This window comes from Mytilus galloprovincialis, chromosome 5 (assembly GCF_965363235.1).
Source record: "Mytilus galloprovincialis chromosome 5, xbMytGall1.hap1.1, whole genome shotgun sequence".
Lineage (NCBI taxonomy): Eukaryota > Metazoa > Mollusca > Bivalvia > Mytilida > Mytilidae > Mytilus > Mytilus galloprovincialis.
This window is the reverse complement of record NC_134842.1, coordinates 98,668,997-98,689,383: the sequence shown is the minus strand read 5'-3', so window position 1 is coordinate 98,689,383 and position 20,387 is coordinate 98,668,997. Positions and strand designations below refer to the sequence as shown.

General features: G+C 31.8%; 1 protein-coding gene across 2 annotated transcripts; it reads left to right on the top strand.

The window, feature by feature from the left end:
* Positions 1–956: 956 nt before the first annotated feature.
* Positions 957–19,294, top strand: LOC143076860 (uncharacterized). Of its 2 annotated transcripts, none has more exons than XM_076252753.1 (5): positions 957–1,864; positions 7,218–7,966; positions 12,759–12,835; positions 15,144–15,240; positions 19,064–19,294. In XM_076252753.1, exons 2-5 carry the CDS (start codon positions 7,735–7,737, stop codon positions 19,213–19,215), a joined length of 558 nt encoding a protein of 185 aa, XP_076108868.1. In that variant the 5' UTR covers positions 957–1,864; positions 7,218–7,734; the 3' UTR covers positions 19,216–19,294. The 2 variants fall into 2 exon arrangements, with proteins under 2 accessions (XP_076108868.1, XP_076108867.1); XM_076252752.1 differs by having other exon boundaries at positions 957–1,948.
* The last annotated feature ends 1,093 nt before the right edge of the window (positions 19,295–20,387 follow it).

Sequence of the window (20,387 nt, the reverse complement as noted above, 5' to 3'; positions counted from 1 at the left end):
TTTCGAATAAAAAAATCACAATTTTTCAATAAAAGTACGATTTCAAATATATACGCTATCACTTTGAAATTAAATGACAGTAGAATAATATTTATTGAGCGAATTTAACATTATTGAACGTTCATGCGTGGTAATCTTTACAAAACATTTAAAATCTAATGCAGTTGACATTTATATTGAATCGGATACACCCACATCTTAAACGTATAATATAAGTCCTTTAGTACACTTGGTACACAATGTTGATGATGACTATTGTAGTGCAGCTTTTTATATCTAGTGTGGATAAATAAGATTGTCCTTGAAGCAAGTTTCCGTCCTTAAGAAATAAACAGAACCATAAAAACTGACGCGATCGAAATCAAAGTCAGTTAGTGATGATTTTCTTTTCAAACAAAAGTCAATAGTTTTCAAACCAGTAAGCAAAATAAATATTGGAATATGTAATCCACCACCCCACCCCTTTTTTCCTGTTGTGTGACTCTCGTACATCTAAAACGATCTTAGACAATCTCTCCGTGTTTGAACCACCCATGATACCTCGGCCACACCACAAACCACACTGTAGCCTCGACTTCAAAGATTGAAATTGCTTCTTACTTAGATGTGTACTAGTGTTTGTCTGTTTGTCTTTTTCATTTTTATCCATGGCGTTGTCAGTTTATTTTCGATTTATGAGTTTGACTGTCCCTTTGGTATCTTTCGTCCCTCTTTTAGATGTTTCGTTTGGTATTCAAAATGTAAGACTGCACAAATTATTAAAATAGTTACCCCTGATAAAAAAATTACATACAAATATTTATCTGAAAATAATTAATCAAAACGTTTGTGTAGATGAAACACGCATCGATTTACAATAGATATCATGGATACAACCGTATCCTCATTATGCCAATGGCATGTATATAATTATGCTTGTCTATATAATACGACGTATTTCACAACTATTTTCACAGCTGTTAATTAAGTTGTGGTGTGTATGCTTTGACAAAGAAACAAATTCAAAGCTAATTTAACAAGAGGAAGACCGCAAACGTAATTGGAAGGTATTATTGACATCTTTTATAATATTGACTCAACATATATAATGTTGACTGCGAATTCAATTTCATTGAAACTAGTTTTGATATAATTAAATAATAACGGAATCGTGAAAATTACCTTAAATGAAATATGCAGTATACAACTTTTCCCTATTTATTAAACAGTGGTTGAACCAATTTATCATTAGGAAAAAAACATTTTGCCGATCAAGTTTTCATCGCAAAGTGATTAACACCTTAAGCTCTATCGACGTGGCTAATTTCCGGAATGTAATCTTACACAAGATAGACTATATAGAAAAAGCTAAAAAAGGAAATTGAATTATTCATTTATCAGGAAAAAAGCAGCGGGACAGAGTTGAAACTAGATATCTGACATTCACACGAAAGAATAAAAATAAAACTTTTTAGAATTCATTTAAGCGGCATCATCAACAAACTAAGATGAAAGGATGGATATTCAGGCTCAAGTCAGCATAAACAAAACTTACACTTTTTTAAAAGATGGATTATATCACAAATTTTTACTATTGAAATATACACTTGACTGCGATCGATTGGTCTATCTAAATACCTTCCGATACATTGACAGTATTATGACATAGAACCTGTCTTTGTCGTCGTATTACACGGAACAAAAGTGTTTCACGAAGGCTAATGGTGTTTTCAGTAAAGCCCATTATGTTTTAGATCAAGTGTCAATCTGCGTCGTAGTAAAGGATTACAGACTTATCTCCGATCACGGACGAGAAATCCATTGATAGCATGCCCTAAGAGGATTTGTATGTTCATTTCCATATGACTGGAATAATAGGATGTTGGTAAATTTAAATTCATTGGATAGAAGTTTACTTAATAGAAAATATCTACTATTTGATAAATAATAAGCTGACAGAGATTTTTCGGTAAGCGTTTATTTATAGACTTGTAGTATTGTGCACACTTTAATTTCAGAGGATGTACATTTTAACAAGGGCTTTTTGAATTCTTGTCGGTAAGAGTTTAATCATAAATTTATAGAATTGTGTAAGGTAAGAAGAGCTTTATGAATTATTTTTGTTAATCATAAAATAACAGAATTTTGCTAAGTAAGAAGATCTTTCTAAATTCTTTTCTGTAAGCGTTTAATCATTAAACGATCATATTGTACACCGGCAGTAAAAATTTCAGAAATTTATCCATAAGCGTTTAATAATATAATGATAGAATCGTGTTAGATAGTAAGAGCTACCAGAATTTGTTTCTGTAAGCGTTTAATCATAAACTAAAAGTATTGTGCAAGATGCGAAGAGCTTTCTGAATTATGTTTTCAGTAAGTCTTTAATCATCAAACGATAGTTTGTGCAAGGTAATATAGTTTCCTGAATCCTTTTGGTAAGCATTTAATAATATAATTATAGAATTGTGCAAGGTAGAAAGAGCGATAATTTTTTTTTTTCGGTTAAACATTTGATAATAGTATGACAGAATTAAGTAAGGTAGTAATTATAAGAGATATCAGACATCATTTCGGTAAGCGTTTAATAACGAAATGATAGAATTGTGTAAGGTAGTACGAGCTACCAGAAATCTTTTCGGTAAACGTTTAATGACGAAATGATAGAATTGTGTAAGGTAGTACGAGCTACCAGGAATCTTTTCGGTAAGCGTTTAATAACGAAATATTAGAATTGTGTAAGGTAGTACGAGCTACCAGAAATCTTTTCGGTAAGCGTTTAATAACGAAATGATAGAATTGTGTAAGGTAGTACGAGCTATCAGAAATCTTTTCTGTAAGCGTTTGATAACGAAATGATAGAATTGTGTAAGGTAGTACGAGCTATCAGAAATCTTTTCGGTAAGCGTTTAATAACGAAATGATAGAATTGTGTAAGGTAGTACGAGCTACCAGAAAGCTTTTTGGTAAGCGTTTAGTCATAAAATGAAAGTATTGTGCAAGGCAAGAAGAGCTTTCTAAATTCTTTCAATAGACGTTTTAAAGATAAAGCGATAGTTATTCAAGGTAACCAACAAAGTTATCTGAATGTTTGTAAGCCTTAATTATAGGATTAAAGAATTGTATAAGGACATACGAGCTATCAGAATTAAATCATGTCGGTAAGTGTTTAATAATAAAACGATAGCGCTGTGCAAGATAAGCGTTTAATAATAAAAGTATAGAATTGTACAAGGTAGTAAGAGCTATCAGAAATCATGTCGGTAAGCGTTTAATAATAAAACGATAAAACTGTGCAAGGTAAGCGTTTAATAATAAAAGTATAGAATTGTACAAGAGCTATCAGAAATCTTGTCGGGAATCGTTTGAAAATAAAAGAATATTATTGTGCAAGGTAATAAGAAGAGGGCCCCATAAGAACTATCAGGAATATTTTCGATATGCGTTCCATTATAAAACGATACTAGAACTATACAAGGTAGTAAGAGCTATCAGAAATCTTTTCGGGAAGCGTTTAATAATAAAAATGATATGAATTATACAAGGTAGACATTTATTCTGTACATGTAAGCGTTCAATCATAAATTCTAATGCAATTTGGATGTAACAATTTTTTCATTGGCTAAAAGTTGCCGTCAAATCCACAGTTGACCAGGCGTAACTAAGAAGGGACCCGTCATTTTGAATTGATGAATCAACAAATGTTCGATTACTACTATATAATCAAAAATAAAACAACACCTACCTCGAATTCGACGTTTTAATGTAATTTTATCCGAATTTGAAGCGTACAGGTAACGTAATAACCTCCAGTTTGTAAGTTTTCATTTCTATGACGTTACGTTGTTACGTTTAGCCAAGACGTCTTTGTGCCAAAATCATTCATGAAGTTTCGCGGAATTTTTTTTATTTGACAAATTTAGACATTTTTTCAAGTTTTATCGTATTTTTTCTTTTTGTAATGCATTAGAATCGGAATAACAGTACTGTAGTTGAAGAGTTGCCACCGTCAATTTTGATTTGACGGTCGCAAATCTCCGTTTTACTTTCTCCGCTACGCGTCGCCAGTAAAACTGCATTTGCGACCATCAAATCTACAATTGACGGTGGCAACTCTTCAACTACAGTACTGTTATTCCTTAAATGATAGAATTGTGCAAGGTAGTAAAAGCTACTAGACATATTGTCTGTAAGCGGTAAGCGTTTAATATTAAAACGATAGATTTGAGTAATATAGTAAGAGCTACCAAAAACCTTTTCTGAAAGTGGTAAGTGTTTAAAATAATAAAACAATAAAATTGTGCAAGGTAGTATTTAACAGCAAATAGAAATTGGTTGATTGATAGATATGTAGTGCAACTTTCAACACTTTAGTGCTATTTCGTACTGGTAAGTTTTAATCAATTGAGGACGCCAGAGACCCGGGTGAAACCAACCGACCGTCGGTAGGAAAACTGACAATCCTAGTCAATTTTGTTTATGGTCGAGTGCATTCAAACAACTTCAGAGTTGAATGGCTATCGATAACAGAATCAGAACTTAGAATATAATGATAAAACTATGGAATTGTGTAATATGTTAAAGACAATTACCATTAAAACCAAGGAGTAAACAAATCAACATCAACAGTTACCAATAATAAATAAAAAACAACACGACCTGCACTAAAAATCGGGAGTGAATTCAGGTGATCCGGAAGGGTAAATAGTTATTAAAGGTACCAGGATTATAATTTATTACGCCAGACGTGCGTTTCGTCTACAAAAGACTGATCAGTGACGCTCAGATCAAAATAGTTGTAAAGCCAAACAAGTACAAAGTTTAAGAGCATTGAGGACCCAACATTCAAAAAGCTGTGCCAAATAAGGCTAAGGTAATCTATTCCTGGGATAAGAAAATCCTTAGTTTTCCAAAAAATTCAAAGTTTTGTCACTGAAAATTTATAAAAATGATCACATAATTGATATTCATGTCAACACCGAAGTGCTGACTACTGGGCTGGTGATACCCTCGGGAACGAAACGTCCACCAGCAGTGGCATCGACCCAGTAGTGTAAATAGTTATCAAAGGTGGTAAGCGTTTCCGGCACCGAATACAGCACCTGTGGTGTTATTTCTTTGTTCAGTTCGGAAATGATGGAAGGTTATGACTGAGGAAGAATATCATATATGATTTCTGTCACACTTTTGTCGTAATGGCCAATTAGCTCATGATGGCGACCGTAAAATTTCTTGAGTGATTACCTTATTTTGATTGATTCATAGCCCTGTCTTATCAACTTTTGAGAAAGCAGTATTCCTCGTTTAACAAAATCAACGTACTTTGAGCTAGCTCTAGAGTAACGTTCTATTGATACACATATACTCCATATGCTGGTGCCGCTGGGATGTTGCTACACAGAAATGGAAATTCAGTTGACTATAGGAAAATTAAAATTATAGCTATTAAATACTTTTTTAAATCTGTATAAGGGATTGGCAAGAATAGTTATATAAACGTAACTTTTGAATATCACCAGTTGGCAGTTACTGTTAGTGCCGTAATGAAAGGTCTTCAGTGACGTAGACGTAGACAAACACGAAAAGGGGGTCAGGTTAAAATCCTTTGTAGAAACAAAATGAATATAGTATATAGTCAAGAAGTAAATAAAAATCTTATTTTATTTTCATTTGTTTTTTTTCCAGTGATGTTTTATCCTCGTTGTAACTTTAACTTCGGCCCAGATCCTATTTCCCTTTATATCTTTTATTGTTTTCAACCATTCTTTTATGATACTCATTCTGTGTTTGTTTTTTCCTCTTTCTCCAGCGTAAAGCAGTACATATTTAGTTTGTAAGCAATATGTATGGAATTAATTCCCAATTGTCATGAATACAAATGATATCTTGTTGGAAAGCTTTTCGAGCAAACAGAAACAATAGCATCGGAATTAATTGCACTGAAATGCATATTCAGAGTCATAAAAGATGGTTTTATAACAAAAATTAACTAATTATGTAGTTTTCCAATGAAAAAAAAGTATAGATCTTTTCAATGTTTTACGCCGGATATTTGTTAAATGGCGCCCGGTGGCAAACGTAATACATATTTATAGGGAAATTGTAAAATACATACACAAAAACTATGCAAACCACATTCATATCGAGTAATTCAACAACCATAATAGCAATATCCAACGTACTGTTCTGTTCGTATTGAATGTAAAAGTATAAAAGGTATATTTCAAAATCACATTAATGTTCAAAGCCTTCGTAGAATCACAAAGTTTAATTATCAGGAGGATTCTCTTAGCCTAAAGCATGAACAACTATTAAAATCCTTTATTTTCGCATTTAAAAGATAATTATTTGGGTAAACAGATACAAAAGATAAAAAGAATAATTACAGAATTTCCACAGGGAATGTGTTAAAAGTACATCAGTTTTCTCTCCCTATGTTAATGGTAATGATTTGCCTGGAATATTACAAAACATAAGATAAAGAATCACAAATGTTCAGAATAAAAATTCAATAGGTGCCCTCGTACTGGATTTGACGTTTACGTGAACATTACAAAGAAAAAATGAAAACAACCTTAGTAATACAGTCAAATAAAAATAAAGTATTATCGAATGACATACATGACATATAATCAAAGTATTTTATCTGCACGATACAAAAAACACAACAAATTTACCTCCACACTGATCTAGTTCGTATTTCGTGTTTTTACTGACAAGGGATATAACTATATAAAAATGTTAAACCCAAAACCTAGCGCGTATTTCCGCGTCTGTTACATATTTATAATTGTTAAGAAAGCGTAATACATACTAGATTTGATAACAATAATTAACGAAAACGAGTTTAACCTCGCAACATTTTGTATGTGGTTGTCCCAAGTCAAGAGCCTGCAATTCGGTGGTTGAAATGACATCAAACAATGCAATCTTGATTACTTAAATTTGTCTCTTAAAAATTGCTTCACAATTTTAAAATTTTCACTTTCCAAACTTGTTCTTCCCTTAGCTCACTCTTGGTGACCTTTGTTTTTGAAATACTTGACCTCAAACAGTGTAAGTTAAAGTCTTTCCGGGTTTGAAATAATTAAAAAAATCAATAAAGAGGAATACAAACAGATTATAATATGACATTGTAAGTATGATACATTGTGTTCTTCTTGATTTATTAGTAATTCAATTTTTTATTGATGATAATTATTTTTATGATAAACCTCACAATGCAGTATTTTTTCCAGCACTGAGCTAACTCTACATGCACATCCATCGGGACAAACAACTTTACAGATACAGAAAATAAAACATTTAAATGATACAGATGCACAGAAAATAAAACATTTAGATGAATAAACTTAATGCACAGGAATATAAAAGTCAATGGAATGGTTATAGTTTTACTAATTAAATTATTTGAAGAAAAATAAGCAAATTCAATTAAAAAATAAACGAAGCTAATACAATCATGAAGGAATAAAAGCGAGGACCTTGTTATACTGTTTATATTACCAATATCAAACCTTTATACGTCCTTACAAAGTGATTCTGAAGAGTTTCTCTGTGTAGATTGTATATACATGAAATAATTGCGATTTATTCGAGGAGAAGGTTTTAAGAAATCAGGATAAATGAAGCAGAAAAACTTCATGTAACTAAACTAAATAATCGATTTTGGTCCTAGTCTTGTTAAAAGATACCGAAAGATCCAAGGTCACTCGAAAGAAAGATTTTACTGTGCCGAAAGTAATTTAAAAAACTATGAGTGAAAAAAGTCTGAAAAAGGCTTTGTTGAAAAAATCATCGTCGCCTTATCCGGAAAGAAAGAAAAGACCTCGATTGAAATTTGCATGGAACCGTGAACAAGCGGTAGATTACGAAAACTGTAAACAAATTGATATCTTTATACAAGACGTGATTGAGAAGGCTAAAGAGGATTACTTAAACACTTATTCACAACAAAATGGTCAATGTATGGATGAAAATACACCAGGTAAGATTACTTATTTGGTGAATAAGGGTCTGGATGCTGGTAATTCATTGGGCTATCTTTAATTTTTAAGGTCTTTTTCCTCTGTTTTTTGTTTTATTTATGAATTTGCCAACTATTCTGTTTTCTTCATATACATGAATAATCTATCCATTTGACTCTATCTTTTTTATTTGGAAATTAAAAAAGTATTTGATAGTAGATATTGTTTTCAACAAACAGTTTCATTTTTTATCACTATAAAATGAATTGAACATGCATGCACGAGACTGAGTCTTACTTTATCATCGTTCTCCAATAAGCCTTAAACACAAACACAAAATGTTCCATTTTAAACCCAATCAATGTTGCTTATATATCTTTGTTGATAACACTTTTTTATTTGAATTGGTTTCTAGTAAGATATTGCACATTACTCGACAAATAGTCACAGCACTATTCTCCAAGTTGCAATACTAGGACACATGATTCCAGAACGTTTTTATCATCAAGTCTAGTTATATTGTCTTTTCTACTTTAATGTCTTTTCTCGATAAATGAAAAAAAAACTTTTTTGTGTACGACAAGAAACATGAAATATATAATTTTTATAGACTCAAAGGTAGTGGAATGAATAAATTGAATGACAGAACAAGAAACACAGCATATTAACGATTATTATAATAGTGATTTTAAATATTTCTGACAAAATGCTGGCTGGTAAATGTAGATTCTTCCACTATAACCATACGATATTTCTCCTCTCGTGAAACAACTGTCGACAAAAGTATAACATCTTATCGTACAGTATTTCTCAATACAGGAATAGTGTATCTGTGTTTTTAATATTTTCGCTTAGAAATCGTGTTCTTATGTCCGATGTCGTCAGATATACATGTAGTCACCGTTTATCGTCACATTATATTAACAAAATCAAATCAAAGCAAGAATATTGACGTCAAAGTTGAGATCAAACAAACCAGATGAGTGATTAAACAGTTGAGAAGGAGTACACTTTAGGGAAACATTATCCAAAAGCAGTCACCTTAATTACATAATAATGATGTATGTTTAAATGAAATGAACAAAACAAATTTAGTAAGCAATCATAAGCAATTGCATATCGAAATTTTTACAAACAAAACATGTTGAGAATTTTTAGGCATCTTGCTTTGCTGTCATACCATTCAGTTCCATCGTACCTAATGAAAGTTTATCTAGAAGAGAGTTTAGTTGTTTTTGGCTTTGAACTAGCGTTCAGCAATTACAAGAACTTTCAGTTCTGTACTTTGTGTATTTGTCGTTAGTTGTTGTTTTTTTTTACATTTTATTTTTCGTTTATTGTTTTGAAAATAAAGCAACCAATTACTAATCTTGTTTGTATTCTTTTCATTTTTGTCATGTCGGGATCTTTTATTGTTAATTATGCAGAATGGATTTTGCTCATCGTCGAAGGCCATATGTATGGTATTTGGTGAACAATTCTGTCGTTGACAATTAAACTCCATTTTCTTTTAAACCGGTACGAACCATTTAAAAAAAAAATACGCGTTAATTTAGTTTGTTGCATTTAAATTACAATCGATACCGCAACAAGAACCTAATTTAAACGTAAACATTCAAATTAAATAACAATGATTTGTCATTTTAAATTATCGATCAATTGAATGCTTCGTTTAGGTAAAATTTGTTTTGAAAAATTAATGTTGGAAATAAAACCAATATAACCGAGAAATTAAAGTACTACATGTACGTTTGTATTTCTGCTACCGGAAAATAGCAATTTTAATTTACAAAAAGGCGTCAATAAGTCGATCTTGTTTGAGTTTGTCGTGTTAATCATAGTACAAGGGTTTATAAAAATTCTTGAATGATTTCCTAGCAACTTGTATTTCCTTTCGAAATATTCTCTCAACCCATACAACCTACTATAAATACCTAGCCAAATGTAATTGATTCAAATAACATATACATGTACATGGAATATTCATTGTCATTTTAATACCAGGTGTTGTACATGTATTACGAATATGACCTACGGAATTAGTCTATTTACCGGGGTTGTAATAACAAAGCAACACGACGGGTGCCACATATGGAGCATGATCTGCTTACCCTTCCGGAGCACCTGATATCACCCTCAATTTTTGGTGGGGTTCATGTTGCTTAGTCTTCATTTTTCTATTTTATGTCTTTTGTAAATAAATGTTATTTGTCTGTTTGTCTTTTTATTTTTTAGCCATGGCGTTGTCCGTTTATTTTCGATTTATGAGTTTGTTTGTCTCTCTGGTATGTTTGCCCTTCTTTTATAGTGAGTTATCAAATCACCCTTTGAGGAACAAATAAATCAAAACACTTTTTTTAATCTTACTATACAGAATGGGGTTTGCTCATTGTTGAAGGAACTACAGTGACTTGTAATTGTTTATATAATCTTCCCCTAGTACTCTGGTAAATAGTCGCCGAATTTGCAATTATACCGCATGTCCTTATCTTTATACTAGAAACGATATTATATAATTGTAAGTTTTTTAATATTAAAAAGTATAGAAGGACAAGCTTTGGCGTTTTTAATTTAGTTGAGACAATGCTTATGAAGATAACTAATTATATTGCTCTGATATGAACAGTTGTTGAAGGCGACATGTATAAACTTTGAAGGTCAAATCATCTGCATTTGGACTCTGGCGAACAATAAAATTATTGGCAATTATGCCGCTTCCCTTATCGTTATACAGAAAGAAGATTTTATACTGTAATTTTTATGTTAAAAAAGGATAGAAAGACCAGATTTAGCGTTTTTAATATAGTTAAGACCAAGCTTATGAAGATAACTATAATTCTATTTACATGATATGAGCAGTTTACTTCATAATTTATTTAGGCTTACAATAAAATGATATTAAAATCTCCTGATGTGTTCCGAGTATAAAAGCCATTCGTAATGGTATTAACTTTAATGCCAGTCATCTCATATACCACGGATACCACAGAGAGATGAAGTAATGAAATATTAATGATGAAATATTGATGAAGGACGGCAATATAAATACATTGACATTGCGGAGTGTGTGAAATTATTACAAACCAAAAAGATAAAAACAATTAAAGAATATTCGGATGCTTAATTTTCTTCAATAATTTTGATTTTTTTTTGGTTGCGTATTTTTCTGGTGTTATGGTCAAAGTTTCTCGCAAATTCTCGATCTGTTTATTGTAATTAGTTTACCATTAATAAAAAAAAAACATCTAATTTTCTAATGATTTCAATCATGAAAAAAAACCATTTAATTTGTTGACAATCATGGCTTAATTCAAGACGGTCGCCGCCAATGAACACGCATAAATATTATCAAACATGCAAAATAGATACCCCGAACTTCTTATCTACTAACTAACATTTTTTTCAAACAAATACCGACGAGCGTATGGTAAAGGTTTTTCTCGTTGTTGAAGGTAGAAAAAAAATGCTTATATATTCTTCATGTGAACTTCGGTGGACAGTTGTCTGATTGCAATCCTATCACATCTTATAATTTTTTAAAACAATCCTTTACTTCTGTTAATGTAGTGATCTCTTATTAATTTCCGATTTTTTTTTCTGTTAAACAAAAGCAATGAATACAACGGTGGAGATATAATAATGCCGTTTACAAGAAATATGTTCATACAGCTGTCTAGAAAGTATATCACATAAGAAAATCCAATTCAAGTAACTCGTAGTAAATGTATCTCAATTAGCAGGCTAAAACATTAAAGTGACAAATAGGACGCAGCATCCTTTATGAGGGTAGTGTCAGAATCAGAAGGATTTTAAGATATGGCCAAAATGAGCTAACAATATAGAAATAAAAAAAAAATGGGGTGTTAAAGCAAAAATTGTGGGGAATAGACAAAAATAGATAATGTACATGTAATACTATTTAAAGAAAACAAAGAACATAGAGAATAAAGAAATCAAATATTTGAATAAACAGTAGTGAAAAAAAAAATGATTAGAATTTTACAGAATAAGCCTGATTTTTTAACTTAAGGAACCCATCCAGACCATCTTTTATCGAGATTATGAAGTGTAAAGTGCAAACCTTTTAGATATTTTTATTTTCTTAATCGATTAATTATTTGTGAAATACGGATAACGACATCAAATCTAGACAGTAATGAGTTAAACGGATTAATTCCGCAAAAAGAAAAAAAAAGCTCTCCATCTGAAAATGAATTAATTATTTTGTCGTTTTCTATTAGTGCAACTGGGCTAAGGCTCTTAAAAGAAAAGACGTAATATAGTACGATTGAAAGGCAAATAATCGGTTAATTAATTCTCTTTTTAGCATTTATATGCTATTTTACAACTATTTACTAATATTGAACATGATGAAGAGGGGATAATAGTGTCCTAAAACCAAAATATTCATTTTATGCGGACATAATTGTTGGATAAGTAGAAATAAGGTGTCTGGACAGCTTATATCATTTTTGTCATGTCGTCTTAAATCACTTTTTATAGTTCTTTATTAAAAATAACTTTCGCTAGTAATGAATGACGCTAAAAAGTTTTTAATCTTCTTACATACGCGAGCTCGGATTTTCTAAAATATTGTGAATATACATTGACATTATTCTTTGGTATAACCATGATAACCAATAGATTATACACAGCATTGTACATGACTGTCCTTGCACATGTGTAGGAACAGATAATTATTTTGTTTTTATATTTTGAAAATTAAGTATTTATGAAATTCAATGTTCTTATCAAATAGAATTTTTGACATAAACGTCTTACTCTGGTAAATGATAATTTTATTTTTTGCAGAAGATGAAGAATGCAGCAAGTCCATCCGTTTTCAAGTAGACCAAAGATTCACAAATTCAGACCACTGTTGTGGTCAGGTAATACATTTTAAATGCTATGATATATACGTTATTTCATTTTATACCGTTACCTATATTTGAACTTTTGTTAAACACTTAAATTACACATTCAATGATACTGGTTCTTATGAAATAATACCAGAAAGATATGAAACTATACATATTAAAACATTTGAAAGCAATAGGAATTCCATGCAAATCAAAATTGCAATGAGACCAGGTCTGTCGGTCAGACAATTATACTCAGTACTCGGTGTACAACATTACACCAATCCAGTGTTTTGATTGGTTAATTTCTGAGTCTGAGTACAATAAAAAGATTCGTCGTCTTCGGAGACAATAAAAACGGTATGTACACATTATGTAAGAAAAAAGTAAGATCACAAAAATACTGAACTCAGAGGAAAATCAATTCGTGAAGTCCATAATCACATGGTAAAATCAAATAACAAAACGCATAAAAAACGAATGGACAAGAACTGTCATATTCCTGACTTGGTACAGGCATTTTCAAATGTAGAAAATGGTGGATTAAACCTGGTTTTATACATCTAACCAATCTAAGTTTCTGGTAAAGTAACCTGAAGAGACGCAGAAGATACCAAAGGTGCACTAAAACTCAGAAGTCCAAAATAAACTGATAATATAAAAAAAGAAGATGTGGTATGATTGCCAATGAGACAACTGTCCACAAGAGAACAAAATGACACAGACATTAACAACTATAGGTCACCGCATAGTCAGCTATAAAAGGCCCCGATAAGACAATGTAAAACAATTTAAACGAGAAATCTAACGGCCTTATTTATATAAAAAAAATGAACACAAAACAAATATGTAACACATAAACAACCGACAACCACTGAATTACAGGCTCCTGACTAGGGACAGGCACATACATAAATAATGTGGCGGGGTTAAACATGTTAGCGGGATCCTAAGCCCCCCCCCCGTAACATGGGACAGTGGTATAACATTACAACATAAGAACGAACTATAAGAATCAGTTGACAATACCATGACTAAAAACAATTATACAAACAACATAGACAACTAAAGTTTTAGCAAAACCAATCCGACTTTAAATTGGCGGGGAATTTGTTTGAAAATAAAATTATGCCTGCCAAATGTTAAAAAGTTATGCTTGCTAACATCCAAACAATTTAATAAGTCAGTTTGTCTTTATATTTCTCTTTGGTCATGCTTTTATAAATTTAATAATAATAATATATGTATTTGTACTATAAAATACGGTCTTTTATAACAGCAACACTTCCGTCACATTACCGTTTTACACTCTACTTAAAATATTGATTTTCCCTTTGGTATTGTCTTCCGCCTATTGTGTTGGTCAAACCGTTTTTTGTGAAGATGACCAGTTTAACGACATTCACTGCTGTTCAATGTCTACTAAAGCATACGTAATCTCGAGATTTCAAAAATTTGAAATCAATAAATATACAATCCCCTGAAAGGCATTTGTGATATAAACTTTAATAAACCTTAATGTCTGGAAATAGGTGTATATAAGACGACTCCAACCAACTTACATTTTTGTACTTACACTGATTCTTTATTCTAATTCTCTGTATAACCCCAATGGAATTTAATACATATATACCTTGTAAAAGTATACTACAATACTTTACAAAGTGAGTCTAGAAACGTCGCGTCGATAGTTGATGTCATGTGTCCTAAAGGGATTATAAGTGCTGATGACAGATCTTTGCTTCTTTGTGTAAGTTTATTCATCACGAAGCCTTGTCAATACACAAGGCGACAAACAGCATGACATATTGTATAGACGTCTGACTATAACTGTTGATGACAGTGCGTCAACCTCTTATAAATTCAATTGAAAATGGAAATGGGGAATGTGCCAAAGAGACAACAGCCCGATCAAAGAGCAGATAACAGCCTTCAAGTAGTTTGTATTGTATAGTTTTTAAAGGCTTGTCCCTTGTCGGTGTGTACGTCCGTCTGTCTCGAAATTGATTACCAAGCTCTAACTTGAGTTTGCTTAAACAAATGTTATGAAATGTATACACACTACTTATAACCACCAAACATAGATCAAGTTTGAATTTGTGTGGTATGACTTTCATCTTTTTCGAGTAATGTCCCTTCGGAAATGAAAAAAAAAATGTTGGAATTGCCGTTTGATAATGAATATTTTTAATAAATCAATATGTCTTAGCTAGTACATTGAAACAATCCCGCACCCGACATATGCATAAGAAAAGTTTCTTGCGTTAAACATATATAAAAACTTTAGAATGAGTCATTATAGAATAACATACAAGTAAATGTTTATTATATATTTCAGGATGATGTTAATTCAAATGAAAATATTTCCAAAAGGAAAACTACGGAAAATAATAAAGGTTCTTCAGCTCAGGAAACTGTGGAAATGAAAGAATTAGGTAATTGAATATAGACAAATTCATTTTCGTTTTATGCGATACGAAAAAAAATAATTCTATTCTTTTAAATTATTTGTTTATTAGCGATTATACATGAGCTAGAGTCCCATGGCAACACGTTCACGAAAGAACAAACGTGCTCAAAATTGTACTACATATCCTACGGCCAGTTCATCATAAAGATTTGAAAAATGGCACAACTGATGAAAACAGATTGAAAAGAAATATGTACATACATAATATTGATCGCTTTCAACTGAGTAATTTGGAGTGTTCAACATAGTCCATACATGTAGCATGTAGCAGTACCTTAAACATACTTATTTTCCACATCAAAGTTCTCGACGATGTCTATCTGCTCTTATTACATGAACTTTTTATAAAGAAACGTTGTCTTTTCGTGTATATAACAATTGGACGTTGTGTGTCTATGATGATATAGAAAGCAAATATAAGCATTTTTCAAAGTAGGCTATCCGTTAAAAGATTTTTCTTTTTCTATTTCAATTCTAATTATAGGTCATACTTGTATCAATTATGAGACATGTATTCTCTTCTAATTTTTCATTGCAATAAGTGCGTTTGAATTTGATTAGTAACTTAAGTTCAAGATTGCATGATGCGTTTGATTCCGGGAATGCATTGCATTGTTGTTAGACGCGCCAAGTTTGATATTGTAAGCTTTATAATCAAGTCCTACAATTATTGGTATAATCAGTATCTTCCGCTAGAACAATTATGTATATTTGGTGTAATGGTAAAATGTGTTAAGAAAATTACTGCCGCTCCGAATTTGTACTTATTTGGAAGAATACATTCTCTAAGCGTAAACCGTATTCAATTATGTTATACTAGAGCATTACTTGTTCAAAACATTCAATCACCACCTATTTGCGTCTTCAAAGAAAAATGGCGTTGATTAATTAATTTTTTTTTCTGCTATGTACGTCAAGTTAGAATTCAGTCTTATTAATTTCTAGTTTACAAATAAGATCAAAAAGCTCTTGACGTCACCCTTTAAACACGCAAAGAAATAGTTTATCTTTCAAGAACGTTTCCCGAAGGCTACTTTACGATTCTTCAAATGTCAATTCTTTTATAAATATCGACTTTAACATATGTTATGATCTGATTTTTCAATATTTGATATTTAGAAAATAAATCAAACGTTAATACACCTTTAGCCATATTTTGATTTGGGTTAATCTTTATTTTCGTAATTGTATTTTGTTTTGAATAATTTTGTATACAAAGAAAATTGGTTATGAAGTGGAAATCAAAGCCAGTGACTCGGACAAAGGAAAACAGTAGAATCGAAAGAATAATGAGCTGATTAAACTTCTTAGAAATCGTTTTATTTAACGCAGTAATTTAAATGAATTGATCTAAGACCATGAAAACCATAATTTGTAAAAACGAATACTGCATTATTTTCCCTGTTGTACCACACACTATATATAACAGCAAGCACCATAATGCATTATTTTCCCTGTTGTACCACACACTATATATAACAGCAAGCACCATAATGCGTTAATTTCCCTGTTGTACATAAAGGCAACAGTAGTATACAGCTGTTCAAAAATCGTAAATCTATGGACAAAAAACAAAATCGGGGAAACAAACTACAACTGAGGGAAACGCATTAAATATAAGAGGAGAACAACGACACAACATTCAAATGTAACACACATAGCAACGGACTAAGCATTAGACTAAATCCGATGAAAATAACCAATATAACATCAAAACCAAATACATGAATTTGAGATAGAAAAGTACCGTGACACGTCTTATATAGGAGAAAACAAACGACACAACGGAAACACAACGTAAAAACGTTACACACACAGAAACGAACTATGATATAACAATGGCCATTTTCCTGACTTGGTACAGGACATTTTTAATGAAAAAAATGGTGGGTTGAACCTGGTTTTGTGGCATGCCAAACCTCGCACTTTAATGGCATTGTTAAATATAACATTAAAATGACAATATAATAATACAGGACTTCAATACAAATAAATAGGAGAACGTATTAGGCAAAGAAAAACATGAATAATAGATAATATGCATCAGGTTTAAAATTCAATACGTCAAAACCGCGCCTCGTCCACACAAGACTTACCAGTGACGCCCAGATATAAAAGTTCGAAAGTCAAAAAAAAGGTTACAAAGTTGTACAGCTTTGAGGATCAAAATTTGAAAAAAGGTTGTGCCAAATACGGCTAGGGTTTTCTGCTTGTGATAATAACATCCTTATTATTTAGAACAATTTATGCTATTGCAAACAGTGAATTTTATCAAATGAATATAAAAGATTTACATGATAAAACTGACGTCTTAACTAATTACAGAAAACAAAACCCGAATACATAATACATTGAAGACCAACACAGAAAATAGACACACCCGACTTGGTCCAGGCCTCAACGCAAAAAGTCATAAAATGACGTCACATACGAAGTAGTGAAAAGGCACAAACATTACGTCACGCAGACATTTGAATTTCTGAAACAGCACGAAAATGACGTCACATTTGAAAAACTATATCTCAAAAATAAGATAGAAATAGGATTGATTTAAGATTATAATAAAACTAAATACTGATATTACATTCAAACACAATGCACATTGCAATACTAATTAATAGCAATTAACTATATTATATATATGTCCGGTTTGTTTTGAATCTTAACTTCAATCACAAAAATATCGTACAGATTACGTTGAACAAAATCAAAACTAATAAATGAAGGTGGTGATTAATTTTCTTTATCATAACACATGAATATAATAGAAAAGACGTCAACCAATTTGACAAACTCCGATGAAAATTACAAATATATAACAAATATAACATCAAACTTAATACATGAATTAGGGATAGATAAGTACCGTAACACGTCTTATAGTAATGCGAATTCACACTCAGCAAAACAGTCACAATCGGGAATAGTCACGTTCGGTAATTAAAATATTAGACGACGTAATGACAAACCACAATCTACCATGTGGTAAAAATGTCCTTATCTAGTCTGGTCAAAGACACATCGTACCACACACTATATATAACAGCAAGCACCATAATGCATTACACCGTACACTATTCCTCATACACCATGCATGTATACTACTCTTCTTTTCCTTTCTCATACACATCATACACGATTTGCACAATTAAGGTAATTGACGGAACAGCAAATTTCACGTCATATTTTCGCAACTAACCTCAATACTTAAAAAAATATAAAACATTAGTTATGCAGTATGTACAAAAAATATTTCACCTTTTCACCATGCAACTGTTTGTATGTATGAAATCATTCAGGAGCTATACACGTAAAGAGCTAACCTGAATCGCAAAAATAAAAAAAACAAATTGACAGAGCAGATGAGTGCGCCCCCGTATTTCTGTGGAGTTTTTATTTTCTATTTTTTAGAGTTTTCCGGACTGTGTATGTGTTTTTGTCATGTTGTTTTTTCTCTAATTGCTTGTGTCCATTTGTATCGACAATGGCAAACTTATGAATAACTTCTTATCTTCTTCAGATGATATCCTTTGGCACTATCCTGTAGAGTCATAACTTTCAGTTGATGCACATATATGATATATACATACTATTACTGTGATAAAAGCAGACAACTGCAATGGGGCAATAAAATCTCATAATTCGAAGCAAAAATTACAACGTACGAGAACAACAAAAATAGAGAATAAAAGCCTGCAAAACACCATAAGTAAGCAACTCGTATCTTCATGTTAGCTAATCATTGATTATTTCGATGTACAATTAATATCTTATTTTTTATCTTTTAGGTAAAGCGTCATACAACGGAGAACGTAAACCTCTGATCGATAAAAACAGTGAACATCAATGTTGTTCAAACAGAAACATATGCTCACGGCTGTTAATATTATTGACTTGTTATCAATGCCGTTGTTTGCAAGAGTTTTTCAGTGATAGTTGACAATAGTATATGTTGCATCTCTAAACGTATCATTGAACTGTTACATGCAATGACCATGAATAAAATGTTCATATATTAATTAACATACTGAGTATGAAATATAGCAAGGGTATGAATGTTATATGTTTTTAGCTCACCTGACCCGAAGGGCCAAGTGAGCTTTTCTCATCAATTGGCGTCCGGCGTCCGTCGTCGTCCGTCGTCGTTAACTTTTACAAAAATCTTCTCCTCTGAAACTGCTGGGCCAAATTTAACCAAACATGGCCAAAATCATTATTAGGGTATCTAGTTTAAAAATTGTGTCCGGTGACCCACCCAACCAACCAAGATGGCCGTCATGGCTAAAAATAGAACATAGGGGTAAAATGCAGTTTTTGGCTTATAACTCAAAAACCAAAGCATTTAGAGCAAATCTGACAGGAATAAAATTGTTAATCAGGTCAAGATATATCTGCCCTAAGATTTTGAGATGAATCGGACAACCCGTTGATAGGTTGCTGCCCCTGAATTGGTAATTTTAAGGAAATTGTGCTGTTTTTGGTTATTATCTTGAATATTATTACAGATAGAGATAAACTGTAAACAGCAAAAATGTTCAGTAAAGTAAGATCTACAAATAAGTCAACTTGACCGAAATGGTCAGTTGATCCCTTTTGGAGTTATTGCCCTTTATAGTCAATTTTAACCATTTTTCGTAAATCTTAGTCATCTTTTACAAAAATCTTCTCCTCTGAAACTACTGAGCCAAATTAAACCAAATTTGGCCACAATCATCATTAGGATATTTAGTTTAAAAATTGTGTCCAGTGATCCTGCCAACCAACCAAGATGGTCGCCATGGCTAAAAATAGAACATAGGGGTAAAATGCAGTTTTTGGCTAATCACTCAAAAACCAAAGCATTTAGAGCAAATCTGACATCTAGTAAAATTGTTTATCAGGTCAAGATCTATCTGCACTGAAATTTTGAGATGAATTGGACAACCCGTTGATAGGTTGCTGCCCCTGAATTGGTAATTTTAAGGAAATTTTGCTGTTTTTGGTTATTATCTTGAATATTATTATAGATAGAGATAAACTGTAAACAGCAAAAATGTTCAGCAAAGTAAGATCTACAAATAAGTCAACAAGACCAAAATGGTCTGTTGATCCCTTTTGGAGTTATTGCCCTTT